General features: G+C 31.7%; 2 protein-coding genes across 2 annotated transcripts; both read right to left on the bottom strand.

Moving 5' to 3' along the window:
- Nucleotides 1-253: 253 nt before the first annotated feature.
- Nucleotides 254-14065, bottom strand: LOC105335515 (probable thiopurine S-methyltransferase). The gene is made up of 10 exons (XM_034458762.2): nucleotides 13908-14065; nucleotides 13448-13601; nucleotides 7037-7151; nucleotides 6351-6443; nucleotides 6023-6152; nucleotides 2080-2135; nucleotides 1635-1709; nucleotides 1359-1444; nucleotides 1232-1276; nucleotides 254-629 (listed from the first exon to the last, which is right to left on the bottom strand). Exons 2-10 carry the CDS (start codon nucleotides 13464-13466, stop codon nucleotides 517-519), a joined length of 732 nt encoding a protein of 243 aa, XP_034314653.2. The 5' UTR covers nucleotides 13467-13601; nucleotides 13908-14065; the 3' UTR covers nucleotides 254-516.
- Nucleotides 14066-18329: 4264 nt separating this feature from the next.
- On the bottom strand, nucleotides 18330-22519 carry LOC105335514 (retinal homeobox protein Rx1). Its single transcript, XM_011439424.4, has 4 exons — nucleotides 22246-22519; nucleotides 21619-21753; nucleotides 20771-21030; nucleotides 18330-18722 (listed from the first exon to the last, which is right to left on the bottom strand). Exons 1-4 carry the CDS (start codon nucleotides 22375-22377, stop codon nucleotides 18524-18526), a joined length of 726 nt encoding a protein of 241 aa, XP_011437726.3. The 5' UTR covers nucleotides 22378-22519; the 3' UTR covers nucleotides 18330-18523.
- Nucleotides 22520-25537: the final 3018 nt, after the last annotated feature.

Genomic DNA, 25537 nt, shown 5'->3' on the forward strand with positions numbered 1-25537 from the left:
GACGAGCTCGAGGGAGGTATAAATTTACACATACATGCATATGGAAAAATTAGTTGTTCCATCTAATGTAACGTGTTGAGAATTTGCGTACTTTTCCTTATTTGATATGAATAAGGAAAATTATTCCGAGATATTATTCTAAGAGACATATACATAGACAGCACAGAACTTTCTTAGTGTTTCATACGGGCAATGAAGGAGCAGCCCCTGCAGAGAAAACTGCATGTACTAACAAACACGCACCTTTCGTCAATTTGTAATTTATAATCATTTAATATTGAAATGAATTAAGTATATTACATCAAAACAAATCTTTATCAAGCATCAAAGGTGTTTAAAATGAAACAATAATAATAAAAATTGTGAACAAATGAAAATGACACAATAAATAAATTAAAAGTTCATAAAACTGTATATACTCCTCCAATCAGCTTATTGCGTATTCTTCGTTACGACGGACTCGAAATGCTGTTTAGAACTCTGAGAGTTTGTAATAGTCAATATCACAAAAACGCTTCATTTCATCTTCAACATATACAGCTCCTCCACAAACGTTTTGAGTCCCCAGCTCTCCTGCCACTTTCCGAACGCGTCCCTCTCGTCGATTTTCTTGATGTCGGTCTGTGAACCTGGCAAAGGTAGAACATTCCAATAAATACAGGTATAAATAAATAAATACAAGTATATCATGTCAATCAGGTAACACGTGTTTCCGTCTATATCGACAACTCGGAAACAAATATGTCTCCGTGAATCTGATTTATCTTAGAACCATTTTAACAAGAGCTTGGACTTTGGGTAGTTGTGTCAAACAGCAATGTGACGTAGGCTTGTATGTTTCATTGTTGGCTTCTCAGTCATGGCTCTTTGAAATCAACAAAATTTGTCTGGCTTTTGAGCTAAGACTACGCAATCGGTGTATATTTCGCTTGAAACAGCGTCATTTTTAACTTGGTTTGACGCAAGAAATAGATAGCTTCGTCCTGCTACTTGTTAAAATGGTTCTAAAAGATTCAATTTTCTAAATAATGCGTATTCAGACTATAGTAATTAAATTATGTTTTTGAAAAAACAGATCTACAAGAGTTAAATTAAAGTACATTTTAACCGTTTTCGTACTTTTATTTTACAAGTAAATGTATATACTACATGTATAAGCACATTTTTAACTCCAATTGGCCGCGATACTTCACATTATAAAATCGAGAGGGGGTGTAAAATTTGTTCTTACCAAATGCTTTTTTAATATCATCCTCTGTACAATTGAATGGTGGACCTGTAATACATAAGCATAGGTATAACAAGCGTTATTATAGGAGAAAATCTCTGAGAATGATACTTAATCCACCACAGCCTACCTCCAAACACTGTGTTGTCGACCAGAAAGCTGTCCAAAAGGTAGACAGTGTCTTTATGCATTGTGGGGGTGATGATATTACTATACCTAAACGATTAAATTATCATACATGTAGTTATTACCAACTCAACAAAAATAACAATATTACTTTTAATTATTAAATATATTATGTTATGAACAATTGTCAATTTAAGTCCAGTACATAATTATCTTTTAAGACCGAAAAAATCTGCTGTTTGTCTTATTAGAATTTTATTTATACATAAAAAGATCTTACTGTTTTCTTTGTGTAACTGGAATCGCAACAAAACTGCCCCTGTCCCATATACAATCAAACTTGCCAAGGGTTTTGCTGAAAAAGAGGTCATACAATATCATTCTATTAAACTCACCTCGAACGCGTCTGCAAAATTCCTGCCGTTTCAGCCATTTCTAATAGAGTTCAAAAGTAGTGGTTTCTGAATACTGTATGTATGGAGATTTGCGCAAAGGAATTATTTTAATAAATAATGCAAAATAATCGAATTAAAGTGGCTTAGAATTTTTATTTTATAAAAAAAAATATATTATTGTCTCAGAAAAAATACTAGCATGTAGTGTCTATTCTTTTCATCTTGATTAAGTGCACTAGTTACTATAAAATTGTATTTTAATTCTGAAATATAAATGAATAGACTATACCTGTATAAAAGAACTTTTCTAGCTATTAACTATTAATTTACCTGGAAATCTTGAAGAAATCGCAACAGTATATGGCTATCTTCTTATCAGTTGTAGCCTGAAATTGAAAAAAAAATCAAAATAGAGAACTTTGAACAGATAAATTCCTTTTTTATTCCATCGACTTGCTTTATGTATATTTCTCTATCACCAAGAACTTACTATAAATACATATTATATCATTGATGATGGCCGACGTTCGCGATGTACATTTTATACTCTGTCCCCAGTTTCTGCTTCCACCACCTTTTGCTTGATATTTCAATAATAGTAAATACCTTTGTGCTCAAACTACGTTCATCCGCTAATATGAAAAATGTCCAGATTATCTGTTTTGAAACGCCCCCTCTACCACTTCAGGTTTCAATACACATCAAAAAATTGAAAGTCTACGGAGATTTAGCATTGCATCAGCCATTAATAAGCCCGGATGATAGCGTTAAAAAATTGCTCGATGTATTCCGAGTGTATTCCGAATGGAGAAAAGATGTAAACATTTCCCATTATAAATCTCCGTATGAAAATTGTTTTCGTTCTTGTGAAATTTTATGAGTGAAAAGGGATAATTGTTCAATGAAAATATCTTGGATATATTCCCTTTCATCGATTTCAATTGTATTTCTTTTACAGGTATGTGTATTTTTATTAAAAATCATCAAAAAGTGATGGAAGCAATATCTTGGGACAGGCTTATAAATCATTCATAATATTGAATTCGAATTGCTTTCATACATCTAGTTCTTGTTCCGACAGAACATTTTACTAAAGAAGTATACAATCAAAGTAATAAAAATTCATGACACAGAAAGAAAAAACTCTGCCGAATTCATAATTTATGGATATTTATAGAAAGATGATATAAAGCGTTATAAAATCACTTAATTCGATCACATTTTTGAAATGACAGACATCGGCAAACGAGATTGTTGACATTCACAATTGATCGCATCAACCATAGGTGCAGAAATGGGGCGCTAGATAAGCCAGGTATATTAGCAATTATTGTGTAAATATTTCAGGAGTGATACAGCAATTTGTATACTGTATAGTACATATGCCAGACCTGGGTTTTTTTTCGAGCATACGAAAGAGAGTTTCAAAGTGTGAATGTCCTTTGCACAAAGTTGTAAAGCTTCACTAACGAGGAGAGAATAAAAATACGAGACATTATCGTCGAATTCAAAACTATAAAGTCAGATCCTAGACTTCATATATACCTATTTCTTTTAGGGAATTTTGAAATTTGAATTTCATAAGTTTTTTAATTTTCCCCATAGGTTCCACACCCCTACCGCATCTCCTCCAAATACACACACATATATACAGTATGAAACAATACAGAGCTTACATCCTCTATATCAGACCTCCAAAAAAATAAACTCTAGCCTGGCCACTCGATCCCAGATAAAAATACTAGTTTTCGCCGACCTTCTTAGGAAAGTAAACGACCCACCTAGACAAGCTGAGATAAGAAGATTCACGGGCTTTATTTAAAAATTTGAGTATTTCAAAAACTCTACTCAATATAACGGGTACTCAGTGTAGCTGTTATAATGAATGATAAATGACGCCATTGTGTACTGATTGCCTGATCCAATATTGACTATGTGTCCCCCAAAGGACGAGCTCAACGCCGCGAGATCTCCTACTGTGACCTTTTTGTACTTAAACTGTCAAAAGAGCAAAAGGGGACCCCTAGAAGCATCGCCCTTTGATTGTACAAGTCGAGGAGGGGGGTCAGACTCCTGGGATAAAACAAACAGACCGGGTAGTGAGAAGGTGAAAATGCAAGTCACTAGGCAAAAAAAAGACGAGCATAGATAGATGTAGATGGTAACATATATGTTATATTTGTTACTACAATATACAAGTATATAAAATATAAAATATATGTAACCATCTATACATGTACTTCTGCTTTTATAGGGTAACATGTAATATTTGATATAATTGTATATAGTAACATGTAATATTTGATATAGTTGTATATAGTAACATGTAATATTTGATATAGTAACATGTTATAGTAACATGTTATATTTGATATAGTTGTATATTATAGTAACATGATTGTTATATTTGATATAGCTGTATAAAGTACCATGTAATATTTGAAATAGTTTTATATTATAGTAACTTGTTATATTTAATAAAGTTGTATAATTTAGTATAAGCAACATGTAATATCTGATGTAATTGTATATAGTAACATGCAATATCTGATATAATTGTATATTGTAACATTTCATATTTGACATAATTGTATATAATAACAGATATAATGTTATATTTGATATAGTTGTATATTTTGTAGAATCATGTGTTGTTATATTGAAGAAGCAGCTATTATGTTTGATGTTGTATATTAAAGTGGCGTATGTGATACTTGTAGTATTTTTATTTTGAAATCAGGGGTTTTTACATACATGAAGTATATGAAATAAAAGTCGTTGTATGTTATATAACAGAGAACTACATGTTGTAGAATACTAGTGTATCTTTTTATACGATTAACGTATGATATACGTGTATTTGCTTTAAGCCTGACAAAATATGGGCATTATTAACACATGAAAATACGTTTTAAAGTATTTCTTAATAGATTTTAAGCCTACATTTGGAAGTGTGTGATGTTTGCCGCCTTTTGATAGCTTAACCCGTATTTAAAGTAAAAAAAAAATCGCCAAGTCATTTCTGATTACTAAAATCACAGCGCGTTTGCAAAAACAGAAACCCTATAAGCAATGCAAGTCTTTGGTCCGGTTTGAATGAACTTTAACATACTTTAATAGTCAATCTTTATTCGTTAAAAACTAATACACATCATTCCAAAAGTAGAACATCAGATTTTAGAATGAAGGTCAGTTATTGTGCAACAAATTTCATTACAGTCGTTTAAGGTGAATTGACATTTCTTGACTCCTGCACTTTCTGGTAATTGAGTTCTCCGTGCCCACAATTGGCCTGTTTGATACATTTCATTGAAAACTAACATCATTGACAACACGTAATCATGTTCATTCATCGCCCGTCAATTAAGCTTACCGAGATTATTTTTATGGAAATGCCTAATTTTTGTGCAGACATTTAAACAGTTGGTCTTTTCAGTTTACCTATACAAAAATCGTGAAAACACGTGCACTTAACCGTGTTTCGGGGTAATTTAGGAGTCGACAGGTCATGCACATAAATAGCACTTCAAATGTATGAGAGGCAAAAAATCAGTTGCAACGGCCAGAAACGCAATTAATATTTCTTCTAAACGCTTAACGGACGTCCAACAGATGGCGACAATTTTCATCCGTTTGTCATAGACTGAAAACTTTTTTGCTTTTATTTTCACCATTTTCGTTAGATGCATTCAATGACACGATAAAACCCGTTTAGCATTGGCACAGTAGCTATATGGCTACATGCGTTGTGAATCCGTTATGCACGCAAACTGTTCGATTTGTTTTCTGAATTTGGCAGCCAACTTACTGTGATTTTCGTAGATGTCCTTTAGACCCGAGATACAATAATAATCGGTCATAAAAAAGAAAACCTATGGATTTCGCGTTTGTTGTAGTTTATGTTTGTTCGATACTCAAATAGTAAGTCCGTTAGTTGACCATGGCTTGCGGAAAACGTTTCCAGCAATTATAAGGTTGTGGTCAGTTTTACATGTTTCAATAATTATACACTGGTCGCGGCAACACGAGCATCAGCGGGGACGGTGTCCATTAACGGACAACCATCAACGGACTGTGTTTGGTCGTTGGTTTAACATCCGTTGGACATCCGTTAGCATTGATGTTGGAGATGTGAATAGGGCATGATATAGTTAACTTGTCTATGTCATAGCCCATTTATCTTATCATGGAGACTCTGTCTTTATATATTTGGTGCTTTGAGTAAAACAAACAATCTCATAGGGATATTGATCAATCAATCAATCAATCTTACCTTAAAGACCTTGCCCTCGCACTCGGTCAGATTTTCGGTGGTGTAGGGCATATCCTGTTCCTCAAAGAATTCCCGGCATCCCTTCTCGGCACACTCCAGCCCCACCACGTCATGTCCGTCGTCCGCTAACCTTTCAACCACATACAAGAGGGTTTTATATACAGAAAAGGTAAACATATATAATTTAGCTTTTTTGTAAATTTTGGCTAAAATAGTTGTCGAAATTGATCTAAAGCTTAAAACTATAAATGAACAATTTAATATATTTTTTACGTTAAAAAGTTAAGTAGTTATTTTTATAATACTTTTAATTGATACATTAACTAACCATTTCAGATCAACTGCTTTTCCGCAAAGGGGTAGGAAAATACGTAAATTTTTCCTTTTCCCAGTTAGTGTATCAGAATGTTTTGAAAGCATCCTGAAACAAAAAAAAACTCGAACTAAAAAGCATCGTAGTAAATTAACGAAAGTGCCAGATATATAAAATATCAAGTATAGGTTACATAAAGGTATTACTTTTTCTAATAAAGAAACTTTGCTCTTGAGAAATCAATTGAGTAAAAGCCACTTTTTATGAATTATCTATGGGTCTCAATTTTAAAGGTCCGCTACCCTGATACAAGCTGCATACGTGCTGTTCTAAGAGACAATTATGGCTTTATACGTTTCTCTGTCGATTATTCAAGCGTATTTTATATCATTTCATCAAAATATACTACTAAACAGGATAAAATATGGTATGAAAACAAATAAAACTTGTTTCAAATATCACACTCTTTGCACAATGAATACTCAAATAAACAAATTTTATTTTTATAACTGATCAGTCAGTCTGAGTCATCGTCGTGCTTTAATCTGTTTGTTGTTCAACGTCTCGTCGAGAAATTCGAAACGAATAGCTAATGTTTCTTGTATCGACGAAAGAGTTAACCAAACGAGAAGCCCGTTGCTGCTTTCATACACAGTAAAGAATACAAAAAGTTTAAAAGTGCACGTATCATGTATACATACGGGTGAATCTTGGGCATGTGGAATTGTGTCTGGGATTTCCCCCATCTGTAGTCCCAATCTTCCGGTTTCATGTTGGATGTGTCCTCATAGTCTCCGAACTGGTTGATTTTACGATCTACAACAGATGACTCCATGACTGATTACATGTTCATGTAACAGGGGAGGTCTCAACGGCTACTCACTATTCCTTTATCTTTGCATCGATAGAGAATTCAAAAAAGATTATCTTTCACTAATAAATCCCACTTTGTGTTTATTGGGAAAACTGCCTGACTGAAACGAACCTTTGTTAATTTTTATTATTTTGCTATTCATTGTCATCATCAATGTATTCAAATACTGAAATATAAAAATTATTTTCAAAAGAGAAAAGTAAATTCTAGCATATAAGTTGCTATGTAAATCTATGTAGTTCATTGACATGTACGAAAAATGCGTTTTATAACATTCTGAAGGATAACAATTTTATGACGAAAGTCTTTTGTAATTTTCAAGATTTACAATTTTGTTATGAGCTAAAAAAAAATCACACTTGTCAATTAAAATGTATTATACCTGAAGTAAAGAAAAGTTAAAGACCCATCATTAAGATTTTTCTAGTGCGAATACATTTAATATTAGAGAGCAAATACTTATATCATAAAGTCTGACATATATTGCTTTTATTCATATCTGACTTTTATTTATTATAGCAATATAACATTAATGAAAAAGTGAAATTTGTAGTAAAATGCTGGTCACCTGGATGACACAGCATTCCAACCTTTCCCAAATTTGAAAATATTTTAACTTGAAAATAATTTCATTAAAATGTGCGTGTAAAGTATAATTATCGTATGTCAATGTCCATAAACATCTTATTTGTAACCGTCAGACCAAGTCTTATTTTCACCACAGTAGCATTACACGCTGGATGGCCTCTATAATTATACGGTATGAAGTAGAATTTGCTCACTCATCGTGAGAGAGCGAGTGCTTTCACCCCCGTCACGCTACAGACTCAGGGTAGACCCGTCAGGTACCAAGATGTCAGCTGATCCTTACTTCTATGTGTTAGATAAATATTTAAACACAGTTTTATGAAAGTCAGGAGAGTTTATTTCTCACCTCAATGGCTTTTCTATTTGTCATCGATGATTTGTGAACTGATAGTATCTTGGATATGCTTTACAGACGGAAAATTGATTGAAACGCTTTTGAAATTGGAATTGATGAGGAAAATGTGCATGGTTGCGTAATAAAAAGCCAATAATAGCATTACAAACATATTTATGAAATATAATGTGATATGGGTAGTGTCTTCATCCAAAAGTCAAGGTTCTAAGCATAATAAATTTTGCCGGCGCATACTCCTGCCTTTTGAAATTATTTTATAATTTGGTTATAAAATGGCCTCTTTCTTCATACACATGTTTTAAACAATACATTCTATTCCAAATGGCTTTAAAATGACAAATAGTTTAAGGTTTTTTTCCATTCAATTCAGGCTTTTCGTTCGAAATAAATTACCGTTGTTTGAAAATGAAATTATTACTATTATTACAAACACTACACTGTAAACATAATAGACTGTAATGTTTTTAAATCAAATCACTTTTGATATCTTTATTCCTTATTTTTTAATATAAAATTTTTTGATGTGGATGGTGCTTCAAAATGAAATGTTACAATGGAAAAACTTTTATTTCACACGAAAATTAATGGGACTTGTTTTGATCGTAAAAATATCAATGATTATCATTGTATGTATCAAAGTACATTGAATGTTGTTTTCAAACCATTGTTAATCAATACACATATACATGTACTATTATTTTGATTTTATTTTCGATAATTGTTTATTTTATTTTATGTTAAGTTTTAATTTAAACTAAAATTAAAGTCCACTTAATTATATAGGATCCTTTAGCTTACGAGTCTGTATATACTAAAAGCAAGAACCATTTCTTAACCTGAATAGACTTGGGGACAACTAATCTGTCTTAGCAGATTGGTGACTGGATGTTTCACAAAAATAATCTAATTTAGTTAATTTCATTGCAATTAATCATCTAGTATAATTTAACTGTCTTCTCCTGTCCATTTAAGAGGGGGTATATCATGGGCATATTATTCGGAAGATCAGAAAAGATTTGGGGGGCTTTCATTGTTGTCAATCATAAAGCCTGCAAATTAAATAAAATGAATATAAAACTCTTCGTGTTTTAAGATATGTCGTTTATCGTCATATTAAAACTTAATAAAGTTTTTTTTTTTATCTATAACTGTTGAGAGTTGAATGGTTATTTGTTATTAACGATTGTCCTCCCGATTTGTCTCGGGGAATAACAAAGACTTCAAAAGGCCGACATGCAATTCTGTCGTTAGCCTTGTGATAATGCCTCGTCATGATAGAGCAATACCCCTGGGAGATTTCCCCCCAACGCTGGGGGTACTGCACGTAGTCTCGACATGTTAAACGAAATTAAATTCACTGAAATTCGTTGTTATATATAAATCAAATCTCAAACCACCGCCGACCGACTTACTTAATTATCGATATGCCCTTTAATTTTTTGACAATTCAAAGTTGAATTAAAACTCCTCTAATAGATTGGTTTTACGATAATCTTATTAAATAAATCTCAATTTCAAGTACAATAACAAGGAGTGAAATTGCATTGCTAAGAAGGGACCCGGGTAAAACGCGCTAGTTTTCTCTCATAAAACTATTTTCAAGTACAGCTAATAAAAATTAGAACCCCCTGTGTCACTCAATACTATAGTCGAGACGTTTTCTGGATTAAACCCCTGTAATCACACTACACAGAACGACAATGTTTTAGTGGAAGATTAACGTTTTAAACATGTTTTTTGCTGAGTCACGAAAGAAATTTCGACAGACAGTGTAGAAATTTTATTTGGGAATATAAAACTCTGTAAATGCTGTGTCATGGCGTATGGTGATCGTTTCTCTCTTGGCCTCTTTCCGCGATTTCGCGCGAGAGGAAAAAATACCATTGAAGTTTAACACTCGTTGAATGAAATGCAACAATGTAACTGAATTCTTAATACCTGATGCAAAGCCATTTGCATATAGAGTGCCCGGAAAATAGATAAACTTTTTTCTGTCTCGTCCCGATTTCCATTGCAGTTTGACATCAGATTCGGTTATCCCAAAACATATTGAATTTTAAAAAGGGTGCATTAATATTTATAACAATCGAACGCCCTGTTTTATAAAAAAAATATTGACAGTTATTTTTCTTTTTAAAAGGATTTTTTTTAATTTAGAAAGAAATTTGAATAAATAAAGGGTGTGTTAACTTAGTCATCAAATGCAGATCACAAAACATGCGCTTTACAAGTTTGATCAAGTCCGGTTTCTTCTGTTCGACAGAGAGTTGCAGCGATCCTTATGCAACAACATCGTGCAAAATTTGACATCATCCAAAGACCTCAGAGATGATTAGGTGATATTATTGTGATAACCAAAATTCTGTTTGGTTTTTATTAAGAATCCTAATCATCATGCAATTATTTTGTTTTCACGTGATTAGAAGATTTCAGAAGAAGTACGAATCTCTAATAGACACAAGTCGTTTTATTTCAACTCTGTGGATGGTGGTGCACTCTTTCCCTGGTCGTACTTTTGCACTTACTCTATCTATAATGTAGACTTCCTGCATTCCTGAATTAACATTTACAAATATATTTTACGTTAGCGGACCATGTCAGTATAATATTTCTGCCTTTAAGAATTTAACTCAGCAGACAAATGGTTTTCGTTAGTCTTCAAATTAAACCGTATCAATGCACACAATATGTAAAATATGCATGTATATGTCGGACGAAACATGCTTGTTCATACATGTTTTCAAATATAACCATATACCCAAAAGTTATGATTCAGACAATTATTTAGGAAGAAAAATAATATATATAATATATTTTAAACTGAAATAATATTTCTTCACATAATATCAGTATGTCAGATTACCTCTCCTTTCTGCGTCGTTATTTTATGTCTATAAACAATGCATGCAATGATATCTAGAGTAACTGTACAAATTATTCGATTTTTTTTTAATTTTTTGTCTTTATAGGTTGGGAGAGTTTCGATTTTCATTGTGAAATACCTGTACCTTACATCCGTTTTTTTTCAATATATTTTCAAAGTACGCCGTTCTGTGTTATATTAGTTGCATTATATATTTGAATTAAGGTGTGGATGATTGCTACAAACGCAATTTGAAGAGTACAGTCTTTTGATAACTAGTTCTTGTATATTCCATCTTACTGCTGTTCGTTATGTTTTTAGAATATTACATGTACGTTCAAAATCAACTCATTACATGTTTGCATATCAGTTAAAGGTGTTTATTTTGCATTCATTCATATTCATGAGAAAAAAATCAAGTACTTTAGTGTTTTTTTTACAACATGACGCTTCGTGTGACGTCAATGCATACACGATCGTCTTCAAAATGGATTTTATTTTAGAAAAATCGCGTAATATTTATCTGAATTTATGAACGTTATTAGCCAAAAACTAATTCTGAAGTATGTTCAGTGAAAACACATAGAGTGCTTCATGAACTATTTACCAAGCTCTTCAAGAGGACGTAACGATGAGGTTACGTGCCTTACGTCATCACATCCTGGACTGCATTTTACAAAAGAACTTAGGACAAAGTCGTAAATATTTACGTTCTTATAAAATGATCTTTAGAGAACAAAATTGACATAAAACCATTTATTTAAAAATATTTCAATTCCCATAATTATACTTTCCAGCCATAAGAATAAATTATTGATTAGTTGATGATTAATTAGCATTCATTAATTTGGTCTTAAGTCGTAAGTTCTTTTGTAAAACGCAGCCCAGGTTATACACTATCATAATCAGATAAAAGTTTGTTGTCTTTCATATTTTACGTTGGTCATTAAAATCACGTCTGCGATAAAGTTTACCCATAGTATAATAATAATATAAGCGAAATTTTGGATGCAGAGACAAGTGTTAGGGCATAAAATGAAAAAAAATGACAGAACTGCCATTATTGTAACCCCTGTTAAAGTACAAAAACACAAATAGCACAGACGCTGCTGTACTTGCACCCAATACAGAGCATTATTTGTCATTGTGTTTCACTATTTCCTGTTATATCCCAACACAAACTGCTTGAGGGTTGTTTTCTTGATTTTAACTAAGTGCAATGAATAATAGGTAGTGAAGTTTTTCAATGATAAAGTTTGCATAGAAATTTTTAATTTCAAGTAATAAACCAGAAGGAAAATACAATATCAGTACTTCATAGATCTTGTATGCGCACTGGGTTGATTAGAAATACATTTCTCAGCTCCAAGTTACTGATTTCTGTCATTTAAGGTGCGACTTAATCAGTCCACAGCCTGATTACAAAGATTTATGAATGACATTCCTTGTGTGGCCAATTCGGAATATGTTTTTAATTAAAACTATCGATTTACTTATCAATCCAAAGCTAAGACCTTGATGATGACTGATGGAGGATGGTTTTAGGATAATAAACCTTCCTTATCAAGATATATCTAAACAAAAAATGTTTAGTATGAATTATTTAACGCATACTTGATGCGGATTCTGTCAGTGCTGGCGCACCTTGCAGTGCACAATATAATCAACAAACATAGAGAGCAGGGGGGGGGGGGGGGGGGGACTCTGACGACATGAATTAGACATAATTTGGAAATGATATACCTTCTCTTCAGTACGATATGCCAAAACACTAATATAATACATGTACTAGCATCGCATTATTTTAAATTTTTAAATATAGTTTGTGAAGCAATGAAAATACATGTATATTGATTTTATATCTTATTATTCAACCATTGGACATTCAAGGGTTATCCTGCAGTGTCATATACATTGTAGGATACTTGAACTAACGTTCTATTAAATGACAGATGCATGATAATGAAACGTTCACCTACTTTCTATAAAGGAAGGAGGTTGATTTAAAGCGATTCAATTAATCATGCTGTTTATTGCTCTAAATGCAAATGATACTGATGTACACAATGAAAAAAAGACACGCTGCACAGATTTTGAACCGAATTTTAAATCCGTTTTCAATAGATGTAAATGGTGTTTTGTTTGCCATTTTTCAATTAAATATTGGATATTCAAAAGACAACTGTCAAAATACGAACAGTCCCATAGACAGGTCCTATCAGTTTATAAGGCCGTGGCAGTTCTCTTGTTTAAAGTCCACAGCGGACATAAGCCTTTCGGACATGAATAAATAATAGGTAAGGCGATTTCCCTTAGTTTTGCTGAGTCACACATCTTATCATATACACGATTTCAAAACATACCGGCGTAAGGAATAATGCGTTGGGGAAAAAAGCAATAAATAAATAAACTGCAACAAGCTGCAGTCCTACCTTGCTTGTGGCCGTTCATGTCAGCTGTATGCTTGCTATCCGTGTGATGACAATGTAAACAATCTACACCTAGGTATGACCCGCCACAAAGACAGTACAAACACTCTCCTTAAGATGTCGCTCAACGGTCTGTCTTTTCCACTCTAAATGTACTCTACAATTGAACGCATACTGTTTATCTAAATAATCTAACGTCTGTTTAAAAAAACGAGAGTAAGGATTTAACTCTTCCTTATTGAATAGCACGGTTAAGTTTATTCGATTGCCATTTAATATGATAGCCACCAATTTAATTTGAATGTGACGAGAAATAAATACCGATTAGTTTATGGATTAATTTTTTATTCAAACTGGATGATAATTTGAACCCGGTAAGGTCGAATTATGCATACCAGGCTTGTTTGGAAAAGTTATACAGATATTTATGAACTGATTTACATAATAAACCTCATGCACTTACCCTCGTGGACGTGCAGACTGGAATGAAATTCAGTGCTTGGTCGAATTGAATATGAAAACTCCGTTAGGATCGACTGCCTTGTAAACATACGGCAGGATGAACAGTGATTGGTCGAGTGACCAATTGCTTTACGAAATAGCATTTCACGCCCAATGTGCTTGTCATTCCTGCCAGAATTCCCCCTTGCTCTGCCTACCTATACAGAAGTCGATGTAGGGGATATTAATTTCATACAGAAGAGGATTTGAATGAAATATTTCGGAGATCGATCACTTTAGTCACGTTTCCATGCAGTTTATGCACAAGGCGATCAGGTCCTATTATTATTTCCAATCACTTTCCAAAGAAATAGGGTTCTTGCTGAGTCATTTTGGTGAAATATCTATCATCATATTTTACATTTTCAATGCATCAATTTTATTTAATTTACATTGTCATCCTATCTTATAAATGGCCGTGTTCTATTTTAGATTATCCACTTTGCCACTTGAAGTTTCGTACAGTGTTAGGTTGGCAAAGATATTCTCTTCAGAGTATCAATGTAGGAAGGTTAAAATCATTTGTTTCAATATTATCATATGTAAAACCATATAGAATTTCAGGAAATGTTACACCAGCTTCCTGCTGAAAGATATTAAGACTTTCTAATATGAATTTTCGTTTGAAACCATTTTTCAGAACATTTTGATTCTTCTCTTACCAGAATTTCCCAGTTGCAAGATGATTTTTATGACTTCATGAAGTTACAGTTTGATTTAATTTTACCGTATTTGGCATTCTAATAACTTCGAGACCTAAACTACAATTTAAGGTAAACTTCATATTAAATTTCTATAATGTAGTTCTTAACTGGTTGTGACCAGCGATCTGTTTATGCTGAAAAAAAATTTAATTTTGTGGCAAAGATTGGAGATTTCTTTAACGGTATCGCTTTGATAGTTGCAAAGGACATCCGTGAAAAGAAGCAAGGTTCATGACCTGCAATGTGATTGCCTCCATTGTTAAACATTCTTACGGGGATTTTCACAGAAATAAAATGAACTAAATAGCTTAACTTATAAATACCGTTTCAACGCCAATTGATTTGTGTTCCATCTCTGTGGGTTTTGTAAGTACCGTTTGCGTGCACTTCTTTCATCGTGATGCCACGAGTAGGTAAAATTAAATATCATTTATTAGCAAAATATGTCTTATCACAGATTATTACGCACTGCAATTTTTCAAAGAACTCATAAACTTTTAACAATTCGATGGTAAAACAATTACTTATTTGTAATCGCAGAAGACCACATCAATTTGCCACACTTGGTACTAAGTCGATCGTTGTGTGACGGGCCATTGCGGGATTTTATACTCCTCATTTACCCGCCGCGATCCCAAAATCAACCAAATGATGACAATGGTAATAACTATTTTGAAACATACGATAGTAATTTAGAGCCAATTTACATAAATTCGCCCAATGAATTTGTTATATATTACTTTTTTTACTGATATACTAGTGAATAACTAATGTATTGTGAAAAATGGATATATTAATTCAAAACGAAATAAAATCATATTACATGTAGTTCTAAAAATAGAACAAAGTACTAGTTCGCATACATTCCGGTGAAGCTGAACCAAGACATTTTTATATAAAAAAAAAACATGACAGATCTTTTGAAATAGATACCGTGACAGCTTACATTCCCCCAAACCCGAGAAATACCGATAAAAATGCCTAGTCATGATGCAGCAATAACACAAAAAGAAATGAGTGTTTGAACAGTACTTCATGGAAATATTTGACAACGTATCAATCAATATTGACCCTGTTTTAATCACACTTACACCACAACTTAACATCGGCGGGACCGACCTCTCTCCAAACATGCTTCCTATTTCCTTGTTACTTCGTAAAAAAAAAAATCCAGGGTTTTCGTCGAACTAGTTTTTGAAATTATGCTTCAAGTGAAGTGAAGTACACAATCCAAAACAGACAAGACAATCAACTTTCAATATTACGACCCTTACTGAGGTTTTGTTTAAAATGAAGGTACAAGTCATTTCGAATAAAAAAAGGGGGAAAATAACGTTCGATTTTCTGTTTCTGATTTAGAGAATAAAATTTTTTTTTCATATCAAATGATCATTTAAATAAAGTTACCTGATATGGTAATTTTGTGGTAAATATATAAGAAGAATATAAACAATATTTTTATAGCTTACACAAACAAACAAATCCTCTATTTAATTCATCCTTCTTGATTTATGTAAATTTCATTTTCACAACTCATATTTATTTTTATCATTAACTATCGAATTTTCATTCGTTTTTTGATTGTTTGTATATGAGAATAAAAATGATTAAAAACAAGGTTCTCAAAACTTGCTTTTTTTCGCCTTTGTACATGAACATTTCAACTCTCAGGTTTGTTACATGATTGAGTAGTACAATACAAAAAAAAATCAAAAGAAATGTATTGTAATGCATTCGAGAAAACAAAATCAGTCTGAGAAAATCAAACCGACAATCTGTTCTAGGCGATGTTGTTTACAAATCACAGTTCTATATATAGGAATACTATCAAACAGCAGATATGAACTGGTGAAAAAATAAAACATTAAGTATAATACTTGATAGTGTTGCTTTCTCTTATGCAAACAATGATTTAGAAAAACTACAAAACCGCGTACCTGCAACAAATCAAATAATTTGTCTAATTTCCACTTATCTGTAAGATTTTGTGGTTTGTGTGGTTTCATTTATTTTTTAAATCTCATCTTTATTCATAAATGAACATGACCGACATTCAGTCAATGAGGAGCACATTACATAACCCATTTCAAGACAATAATAAACAAAGAGTTTATATTATCATTAATGACCATGTGTAATTTAATAAATGCATAGGCTCTTAGCCATTATTTGATTTATTGTTGTTAAGTCTTCTATACCATATAAAGAAAGGGAAAACGTGAGCAAGAAACTTAATTATCCGACTTGGTTTTAATTTTGTCATAATTGTCCTTCAAAGGGACACTTGATACAATGGAAACGTGACAGGGCTTAGTGATTGCGTCATGTTAAAACTCGTACATATTGTCATAAGTAATATCTAGAACAATACGGGATAATTCATTTTGTGTCAAAAAAGCACAACGTCCGTCACGTGATCATGTATTTATAAAAATAATGAGGGGGAGGTACTTTGTACCAACATCTTGTCCATCATTATACCCAGGCGTAGATAGAAATCTTTATTACAACATCCCATTTTATATCAATGTCATTCTATAACAGAAGCTGGAAATTCTAAACCCTGTGAAGAATTTTCTTATCAGTACTCGGTATAGGTATCTCACCAAACTATTCATGAACGCTTGTAAAATCTGAAATATTCTGTACTGAAATATCAACCTCCAAAGTATAATGGAGCACATGAAAGAAAATTCAGTTTTAAAAATAAAACGTTTGTTATAAAACTGCTAGATCATTGCTCGGGTTAAACTAATATAGATATGCAAATTATATTTGCTTCTACATTCCATTAAACATTTTGTTGCAGTAGTAAAGAAACCCCTTCAGATAACGTTTTGTTTGATATCAAGATGACATGAATAAGCATTTTGAATTTCGATTAAAAAACTACGACAAAAATAACGTTTATGTCCGTCTCCTGATAAAGTACACAGACTTTCACACAATTACAGAATAACTTCTCTTTAGACTAATGGAAATTAATATACCAGTATAGCATTAGCCGTTTGTTGAATTTTTAGAATATTAAATAAATACAGTTCTTTTTTAAATCATTAACGCTTAGAAAAGATTGTGGTCATCTAAACTCTACTTGAAAATAATGTTTTTCTTTCATTAAAGAATATCCTCTGTCAAATTACTTTAATATGGCCTTGTTGCTCAAGAAAATAAGTGTGAAATATTGTGTGAAATATTTACACAAGGTTGGATGGATGCTGGACGGGGGGATAAAAAGCTTACAGCTTACGTCAATGAAAAATACACTTTGTCGTATATTGGAATAATAATTGTTTGTTATTTAGTTAGACGGCATCGTATTATTAATGCTTCAGCTTCTCCCTTTTCATTTGTGAAATAAAGAACCTGAAATATTTTGGAAGAGGTGGTTAGTAAATGAAGTTCTTTGCACCACTATCTGCTACATATTACAAACATCTATAGTATATATACTTCTCCCTTTTAACAGCAGATATCAGATAATTGAAAAGACGTTAAAACTTGCTGCGTTACACCTATATCATGTTTATATACAATCATAATTGTTTTGTCATGCCCCATGAGGCCCTAATTTGAAAATTAAATTTATTATATTAACATAGGATCGGTTCAACAATTTCTAATATGGTATAGTAGTTTATTGTAAATATAAACAATATCAATTTACTGGTACATACAATGTAACATGTTATATCATTTCAACATACAAACCATTATAAGGACGAAGAAACTTGTAATTACATAAATAAAAAAGCTATATAAACAAATATACAATAAACAGATTCGGAATCAATGTTTGAAAAAAAGAGTTGATTAAAAGGACAAAATTACAAAATTACGGCTAAGCACAAGAGGAGTTATCGCCTCATGGATTTCAGTTTTTCTCTCTACTTGGACATTCTAAGATGTTTTCCAGAGTATTTCCGATGTTGATTTGGTTCTTCATCATCAATGGCAATGGCTTCAACGAAAACGCATGCGCATTGGGATCCGTGGACAGAGAGATGGAGTGGTGTAAACAATTGCACAGTGCGCCGTAATGAGATCGAAACCCCGGAAGTAAATGCACAGCCCTGAAAATGGGTTTGTACAATTACTGACCAATGCTAATCTGCAGGTAACAGCTTTTTTTTTTTTTGGTAAATTCATCTTACATCTTAGAGTACATAATCATAAATGTATGCAGTGTTGCCAATAGCAAATTTAACACCAATTACCTGTTTAATTCATATTCCCTGTATAAACGTATGTATAATTGTGAATAAACTACTTCGTAAACTTGGTTTAACTGCTTATTTTTACCGTAAGAGTTCGTTATCATTTATTTAAAAAAAAGAAGAAACTGATGCTTAATAAACCTTTATACATGTAACCTTTATACATGTAACTTCATGAAATACTTCGTTTTTTACGTCGTTGCTTCAACAGTGGTCTTTTGTGGGGTAACGCGTTGTAATGTATGGTCCTGACGGCGATGCGACGGCGTGATAAATATAAATTGCGATTTAATATCCCCATTTGCTAAAGAAAATTCATATTCATTTGTTGTTGTTTTTTTATATGTTCATTCTACAATATCAAAACATTGTTTCGGACCGCGGATAGAGTAAAATAATTTACGCTTTGATGAAAATTTGCTATTGCGAAAGTACAGGTGATTTTAATCCACATTATAATAAATAACAATTTTTCTTATCATGCAATATAAAGCATGTTATCAAAATCAATTGTGGCAAATGACTTAATGTGCTTTTTTATAAATCAGAGATTCATCATAGTTTTCCCCACAGAAATATGAATAACAAAAGTAAATAAATCATAGTTATTTCTTTCAATGAAGAAGAAAGTATGATTTTACCAGAAAAAATTCTAAAGCAAAAATTGCAGCCCAGTTTACATTAATGTAATTTCATGGATTGTTAAAGCATCTTCTCTGAAATAGTTTCACATATTTTTAAAACTATCAGTTATTTTATTAGATTATAAGGGTAAAAATTGCCTGAAAATAGTAGACATGAATTAATTAAAATGTAATAGGAAATTTTGTAACGAACTATCGCGTAAAATTTGAATTTTATTGAATAATAATAAATCTAATAAACTATGGAAATAAGGAAATATTCTAATTTTGTAATTATATTATCACGCGGTTGAAATATCAGACTTTGGCAAAGAAAATATTTCATAAAAATTGTCCAAATTAGATTTCTTTCATGGCATCTGTATAAAATGTTTTCAAACACAATGGATCTTTATTTAGCTGTTTTAGGATCTCCTATTCCCAATGTTCGATACCCCTTGTAAATCCGGGAACAAATTGTATTTTATGTCTAATGATAATTAACCAAGCCTGTATTGTTTAATTACTTTTTACAAACTTCAATGTCAATAGCTAGTTGGTCATATTGCTAACATATAAATTTTGAATCTTGCAATTTTCATCATAATTGAGCCTCGCAAAAACGATATCATTTTTCAAACAATAGTAAACTTTGTTTTGATTTCAATTTATAAATTAATGCGATAATTGTTCCTGATATTAGTTTTCTACAAAAAAGACGAAGATTTCTCTAAATTAAAATATGTACAAAAATTAAAACTAATTCTCCAACTTAAGATTTAGCTTGATTGAAACAACTTTTGAATACATATATTTCATTATTTGATCAGAACATTTGAAAAGAGTCACAATTTGCACAGTTTGACATCACCTTTTTAAAAAACAGCGAAACTAGTTTCGGATAACATAGCTATAGTTTTTGTCATACAAAAGAAGGAATCTCTTTTGCTGACAAAAATTGTGCACATCTAAGGAATTCTACAATAATTCACTCATATGAAACATGTACGAAATTTAACCAATACAACTATACTTTTGTCAATTCATTTGGAAACATAGATCAACGTTAGAAGAATAGTGGGCAAAAGATGGTATTATGCTTTTGAATAGATAGGGTAATAAGCTAGGGGGATCCAAATCTACATGTATTTTCGGTAAATAAAATCCCATTATATATAGAAAAAAATTATTATATTGTTATAAGAAAGGAGAGGGTTGACTAGTACCAAATGTCCCTTTATTTAACGAGAAAACTTTAGTAAGAAAGCAGCCTCCACTTACTTCTGCTGTACTGTTTGTTCCTCTTGGTGACACGATGTCGTCTGCTGATGAGGAGACAGAACATCCATCTTGTTTGGAGGCATAAACGGATAACTGAAGATACCATTTGATATTTGGGGAATTCCTCTTTTCATCGGTGGTTGAAAAGGTTGAACTTGATTCTGAATTTGCTGCATCATATTCCGAAGACGAATGGAGGAATCTAATCCAGAAGATCTGACCTCCTTCCGCCACTTTGCTCTTCGATTTTGAAACCAAACCTGAAATTTTAGATTTTCTAGTAATATTTGACATGAGTTGAAAGCCTCACAAAAATGTCATGATTTAAATATTGATTAAACTTGGTGCCAGTAATTACAATATTTTCAAAGTTGTCATATTGCACATTTTGCATATACCGTACATCCTGTTTTTAAGCGTATCATAAAATTTGCGGAAATGAAAAAAATGTTAAGCATTTTAATTTGCGTCAGTGATCATTTTTTTTTTTTTGCGATTTTTAATATTTTGGGATTTGAAAGACATCGCCAAAAAAAAATTTAATAAAAATAAAATTAAATCATCGCGAAAATTACCGCATATACGGTACTGCCACCGTTACATTCAAAATTGGCAATATAAAAAAAGTCTGAAGAACTTCATAGTATTTTGATCTGAAACTAAGTTTATCACTGGCTTAAATGACCATAATATTTTCAAGGGAAAAAATAAAAATAATGCCAATAAAGGACCAAAAAAGACACTTGATAATTATTTTTTTTTCTGATTTAAAAAAGAATAAGTATGAAACTGGATTTTGAAGCAGTTCAGAGCATCATTTATTAATAACGGTGCCTTTTTAGTTATACCTGAATCCTAGCTTCACACAGGTTGATTTGGAGAGCCAGTTCTTCTCTAACAAAGATGTCTGGATAGTGGGTCCTGGAGAACAGGTCCTCCAAGGCGGTGATCTGGTAGGGGGTGAAAGTGGTTCGTTGTCGTCTCTGTGCAGAGAGAGATAAAGATTTCAGATTTTCGTATGTGATTTTACTCGTACATTAGTTTATTTATCAAATAATTGATATAATAATACTAGTAATAAGATATATTTAGACAATTAGCATTTTAAAAAACATTTTGGAAGGTAATGTGTCCCTCATCATTTGATAAAATCAGAAACTTAATTTTTGATTTATAAAACCAATATTTGAAGTATTTTTTTTTAATTCTTTGAATTTATTTAATTTTTATCCCTTTAATTTGGAAAACAATTAATTTATACATCTTTTAATTCAAAATCATTAATATCATCTAACGAAAAGATACTATTTAATATGTTATACTTGAATAAAGAAACAATATCAGAAATCTTTTGTGTTGTTTTTTCTATTTCATTCGACTCTGGTTCAATTTTACATTCACGACTACATTTTAAATGGGCTGTAGTTTTCAAATTTTAAAATAGTCAATTTGTTCAATTTGTAAAAATTGCTTACCTGTCTACTTCGACCAATAAGGAAATGTTCAAGGGAAACTGTATCTTCTGAAACTTCTTTCGGAGGTTCACAGGTCGTTGCTTTTTGTAAGTCGTGTTTCTCTGATGAAAGAGAAGCTTCTTTAGGTTCCATTGTGAGACAACAAGGTTCAAGGGGTCTTATTTGAGGACAGAACTGAGAAGCCAAATATCATTCGAATTCTGAAATCGACTGGTATTTAGTGAAAGTTGCAACAAATTAGTTAAATATATCTTTTAGAAGCTATATGGTTTCTTATTTGATTGGCCGTTGGCTTGAGACCCACGCCTTATATGGAAAGGACGTGTAAAAGAAATTTACAGCTTATTAGAAAACGGATAAATATTTCGCATCAAGAACATCAATCTTTATTAGAAATGAAACTAATATCTGAAAGAAAAACGTTCCACAATACTGCTGAAAGTAGTCGGAAATTGTAATATGTGTATTTTATTGCCTGCCCAATGTTCATCAACATCAGTTTAATTAAAGGTATTATGCACCCTTTATTTAGAACTTAATGGGAATTATTTGAACAAACACCTGATTTTACAAACTTCTCTGGTTGTGATAGCTCTGTCAAAGCCAATAATGATGTCTGTCGAATCCTAATAAAAGGTTACCATTCAAATTAAGATACCTCTTTGTAATCAAGAACAATGGAGACGAAAAACCGGAATATTTGATATTAATTTGGATGATAAAGAGTAGGCCAGATTTTCATTACGAAAAGTAATGAGAAAGAAGTGAGTTTACTTTCGTTTTAGACCGGTATTATTTTTCTTCTGCTGAATCTGTTACCCTGGCACACAGGTAGATGTAGTGGACATTGTTATATTCAGTAATTTTTAGTATTCAAGATTACAACCAAATATAACTGAAAAATTATAGTTAGGTCAATTTCTATAAGGCTTAGGTAAATTGTACAGATACATATAAAGATATACACATGAAAAATTATGAAATTAGGGATAAGCACACCAGTGCGTTTTAGTTTGCTAATAACTACTGACGTTGTAGACATCATTCAATATTTTGCATCACTTTGTGAAACCGAGAAAGATTTAATATAAACAATTAGGAACTACAAATGGTCATAATTCACAGAAAAGTTTGTAATGAGAAACAGCATCAATGTTTGTTGTATTTAATTTGAAGAGAACAAAGAAATAATCAAAGCGCTTAGAATCATACTGGCTGTTTGTAATGAAGGCCCGAGATGTCAAACAAGCCATCTTGAACCTTTTAGCCAGGTTAGATTTCAAATTAATGAAAAATGAAATGAAATATTAGCCTTCATTAAATGAACAAGAAGGGAGAAATTTAGTTTATTTATGTCAGCGTTCAAACAAATAATACTTGATCTTTGCAGGACCGACTCTCTTCAGTTGGAAAAATGAACGTACGTTTTTACAGATAACGTCTAATCTATGTTGGCTATTTTACATTGCGTGAAGCTATAGTTATTTATTCTTTATAAGAATTCTATTGCAGTTAGCTCTCTAGGTCAGTTTTCCTTTGATTTCTTTTTATTTCTTTATTTCTTTATTTTGCCATTCAACGCATGCGTTGTAATATTTGTATTATAAAAATTGTGTATTGTATTTTTCTCAACAGTGTTAATTATGCAGCTAAGAGAATAAAGAAATTGTCATTTTCATTGTACAAGTGAAAATGTTTTTAAACAAGTGGCCGTGATAACCTCAATTATGTTGTGCAAGATGTGATATGCCGAGAAAACAGTGGGACCAAAGTAAGATATGAACTTTGTAATACATGTACTATCCACCGCTAATGAATAACGTTGATTTATACTTTTTGCATGCATTTGTAATTTTACCTGAAAGGATCAGTACATTTCAAAAAAAAAAATGGATTTTTATACCCAGTAACACACTGCAGTGACTATCTTCTCTTTCAAAGTATCTGTTCTTTTCTTTAAAATCAACTCGAAATTCTTTGTACTTTCTTCAAGAAAATTTAGATACAATACATCAGGCATATTTTCTTGTTTCGGCAGATTCTTTCAATTATCTCATCACATCGTTGATTTTTTAAACATTTCAAAGTAAGGGAAAATCATAATGTCAAACAATATATTTCTCAAACACAGTGTTTGAGCTTGTGTTGAAATTCGTGTGCTCAGGGTACACATGCTTGTTTTTGTTGATAGCGTGTCTTCATTACTCTTCAATACATTCGGTAAATATTGCTAAAACTATCGAAAATTAATTAAATTTCAAACTCATCTTTTAAGATGGTAAGGAAAACTGGAATAAAATAATGTTGTTTACCAAAATATTTAAATTTTGATTTAGAAAATCAGGTATTTTTTTTATTTAGACAGATTCATATCAACTCATCATTATGATAGCATTGAATTTTTAAAACATTTCAAAGCATGGGAAAGTAATAATGTCTAAGTATATTAGAGCTTCATCCTTTCATTGTATGGTCTGTTTTTTCAATGCTTGATACTAGAAGAATGTAAGAAGATTCAAAAAATTCATATTATATGCCTCCCATCTAGAATCCTTATACTACACATTTGTAGTATTTCTTATATCCTTTTTCGAACGTTTTATATTTGTAGGGAATGATTAGTAATAATTTATTGTGTGAATATAATCTATGTATAATAGCTGTGTAAAATTGTGTTTCTATCCAAAAACTACACATTTAATGTAGATTTGATGCAATGTATCATTTTGTAGTATTACACTCTATCTAATCATTTATAATCTGTTATTGTAATGCTTTTAGTTAAAAGAATGTAAGAAAATTAAACAAAATTGATATATTTCTTTATGTACTTTTGGTTACTAAATCAGAATTTAAATTAAAGGGACCTAGACACGATTTGAGATCAAAATTTTATTTTATTTTTTTTTAATGTAAAAATCGTGTACTTGTGAATTTGTAATGAATGACCAAAATTTGAATGTTAGAAGTCAAGTCACAAGCTACTACAAGTGAGATACAGAGGCAAGAACTCATTGTTAGATAAACAAAGGTCGAGTTTTATTTTTATTTACAAATAATGCAAAGTAAGGAAATTACCATTTCTTTGAACAATGACTCGTAGCTAACAAGATAAACTGATTTAATTTGTTCATATTATCAACAAAAGAAAGCAACATTTAATTGAAACCTATATCAATACAACACATATGTGAACAGTAACAAGACTTAAGGTAGCTCGCGGGTTTACCTACTTGTGAGAAAACCTACCTTGAAAATTTGTCCACGCGATCCATAGGTTATATTGTTTTAT

This window comes from Magallana gigas, chromosome 7 (assembly GCF_963853765.1).
Source record: "Magallana gigas chromosome 7, xbMagGiga1.1, whole genome shotgun sequence".
Lineage (NCBI taxonomy): Eukaryota > Metazoa > Mollusca > Bivalvia > Ostreida > Ostreidae > Magallana > Magallana gigas.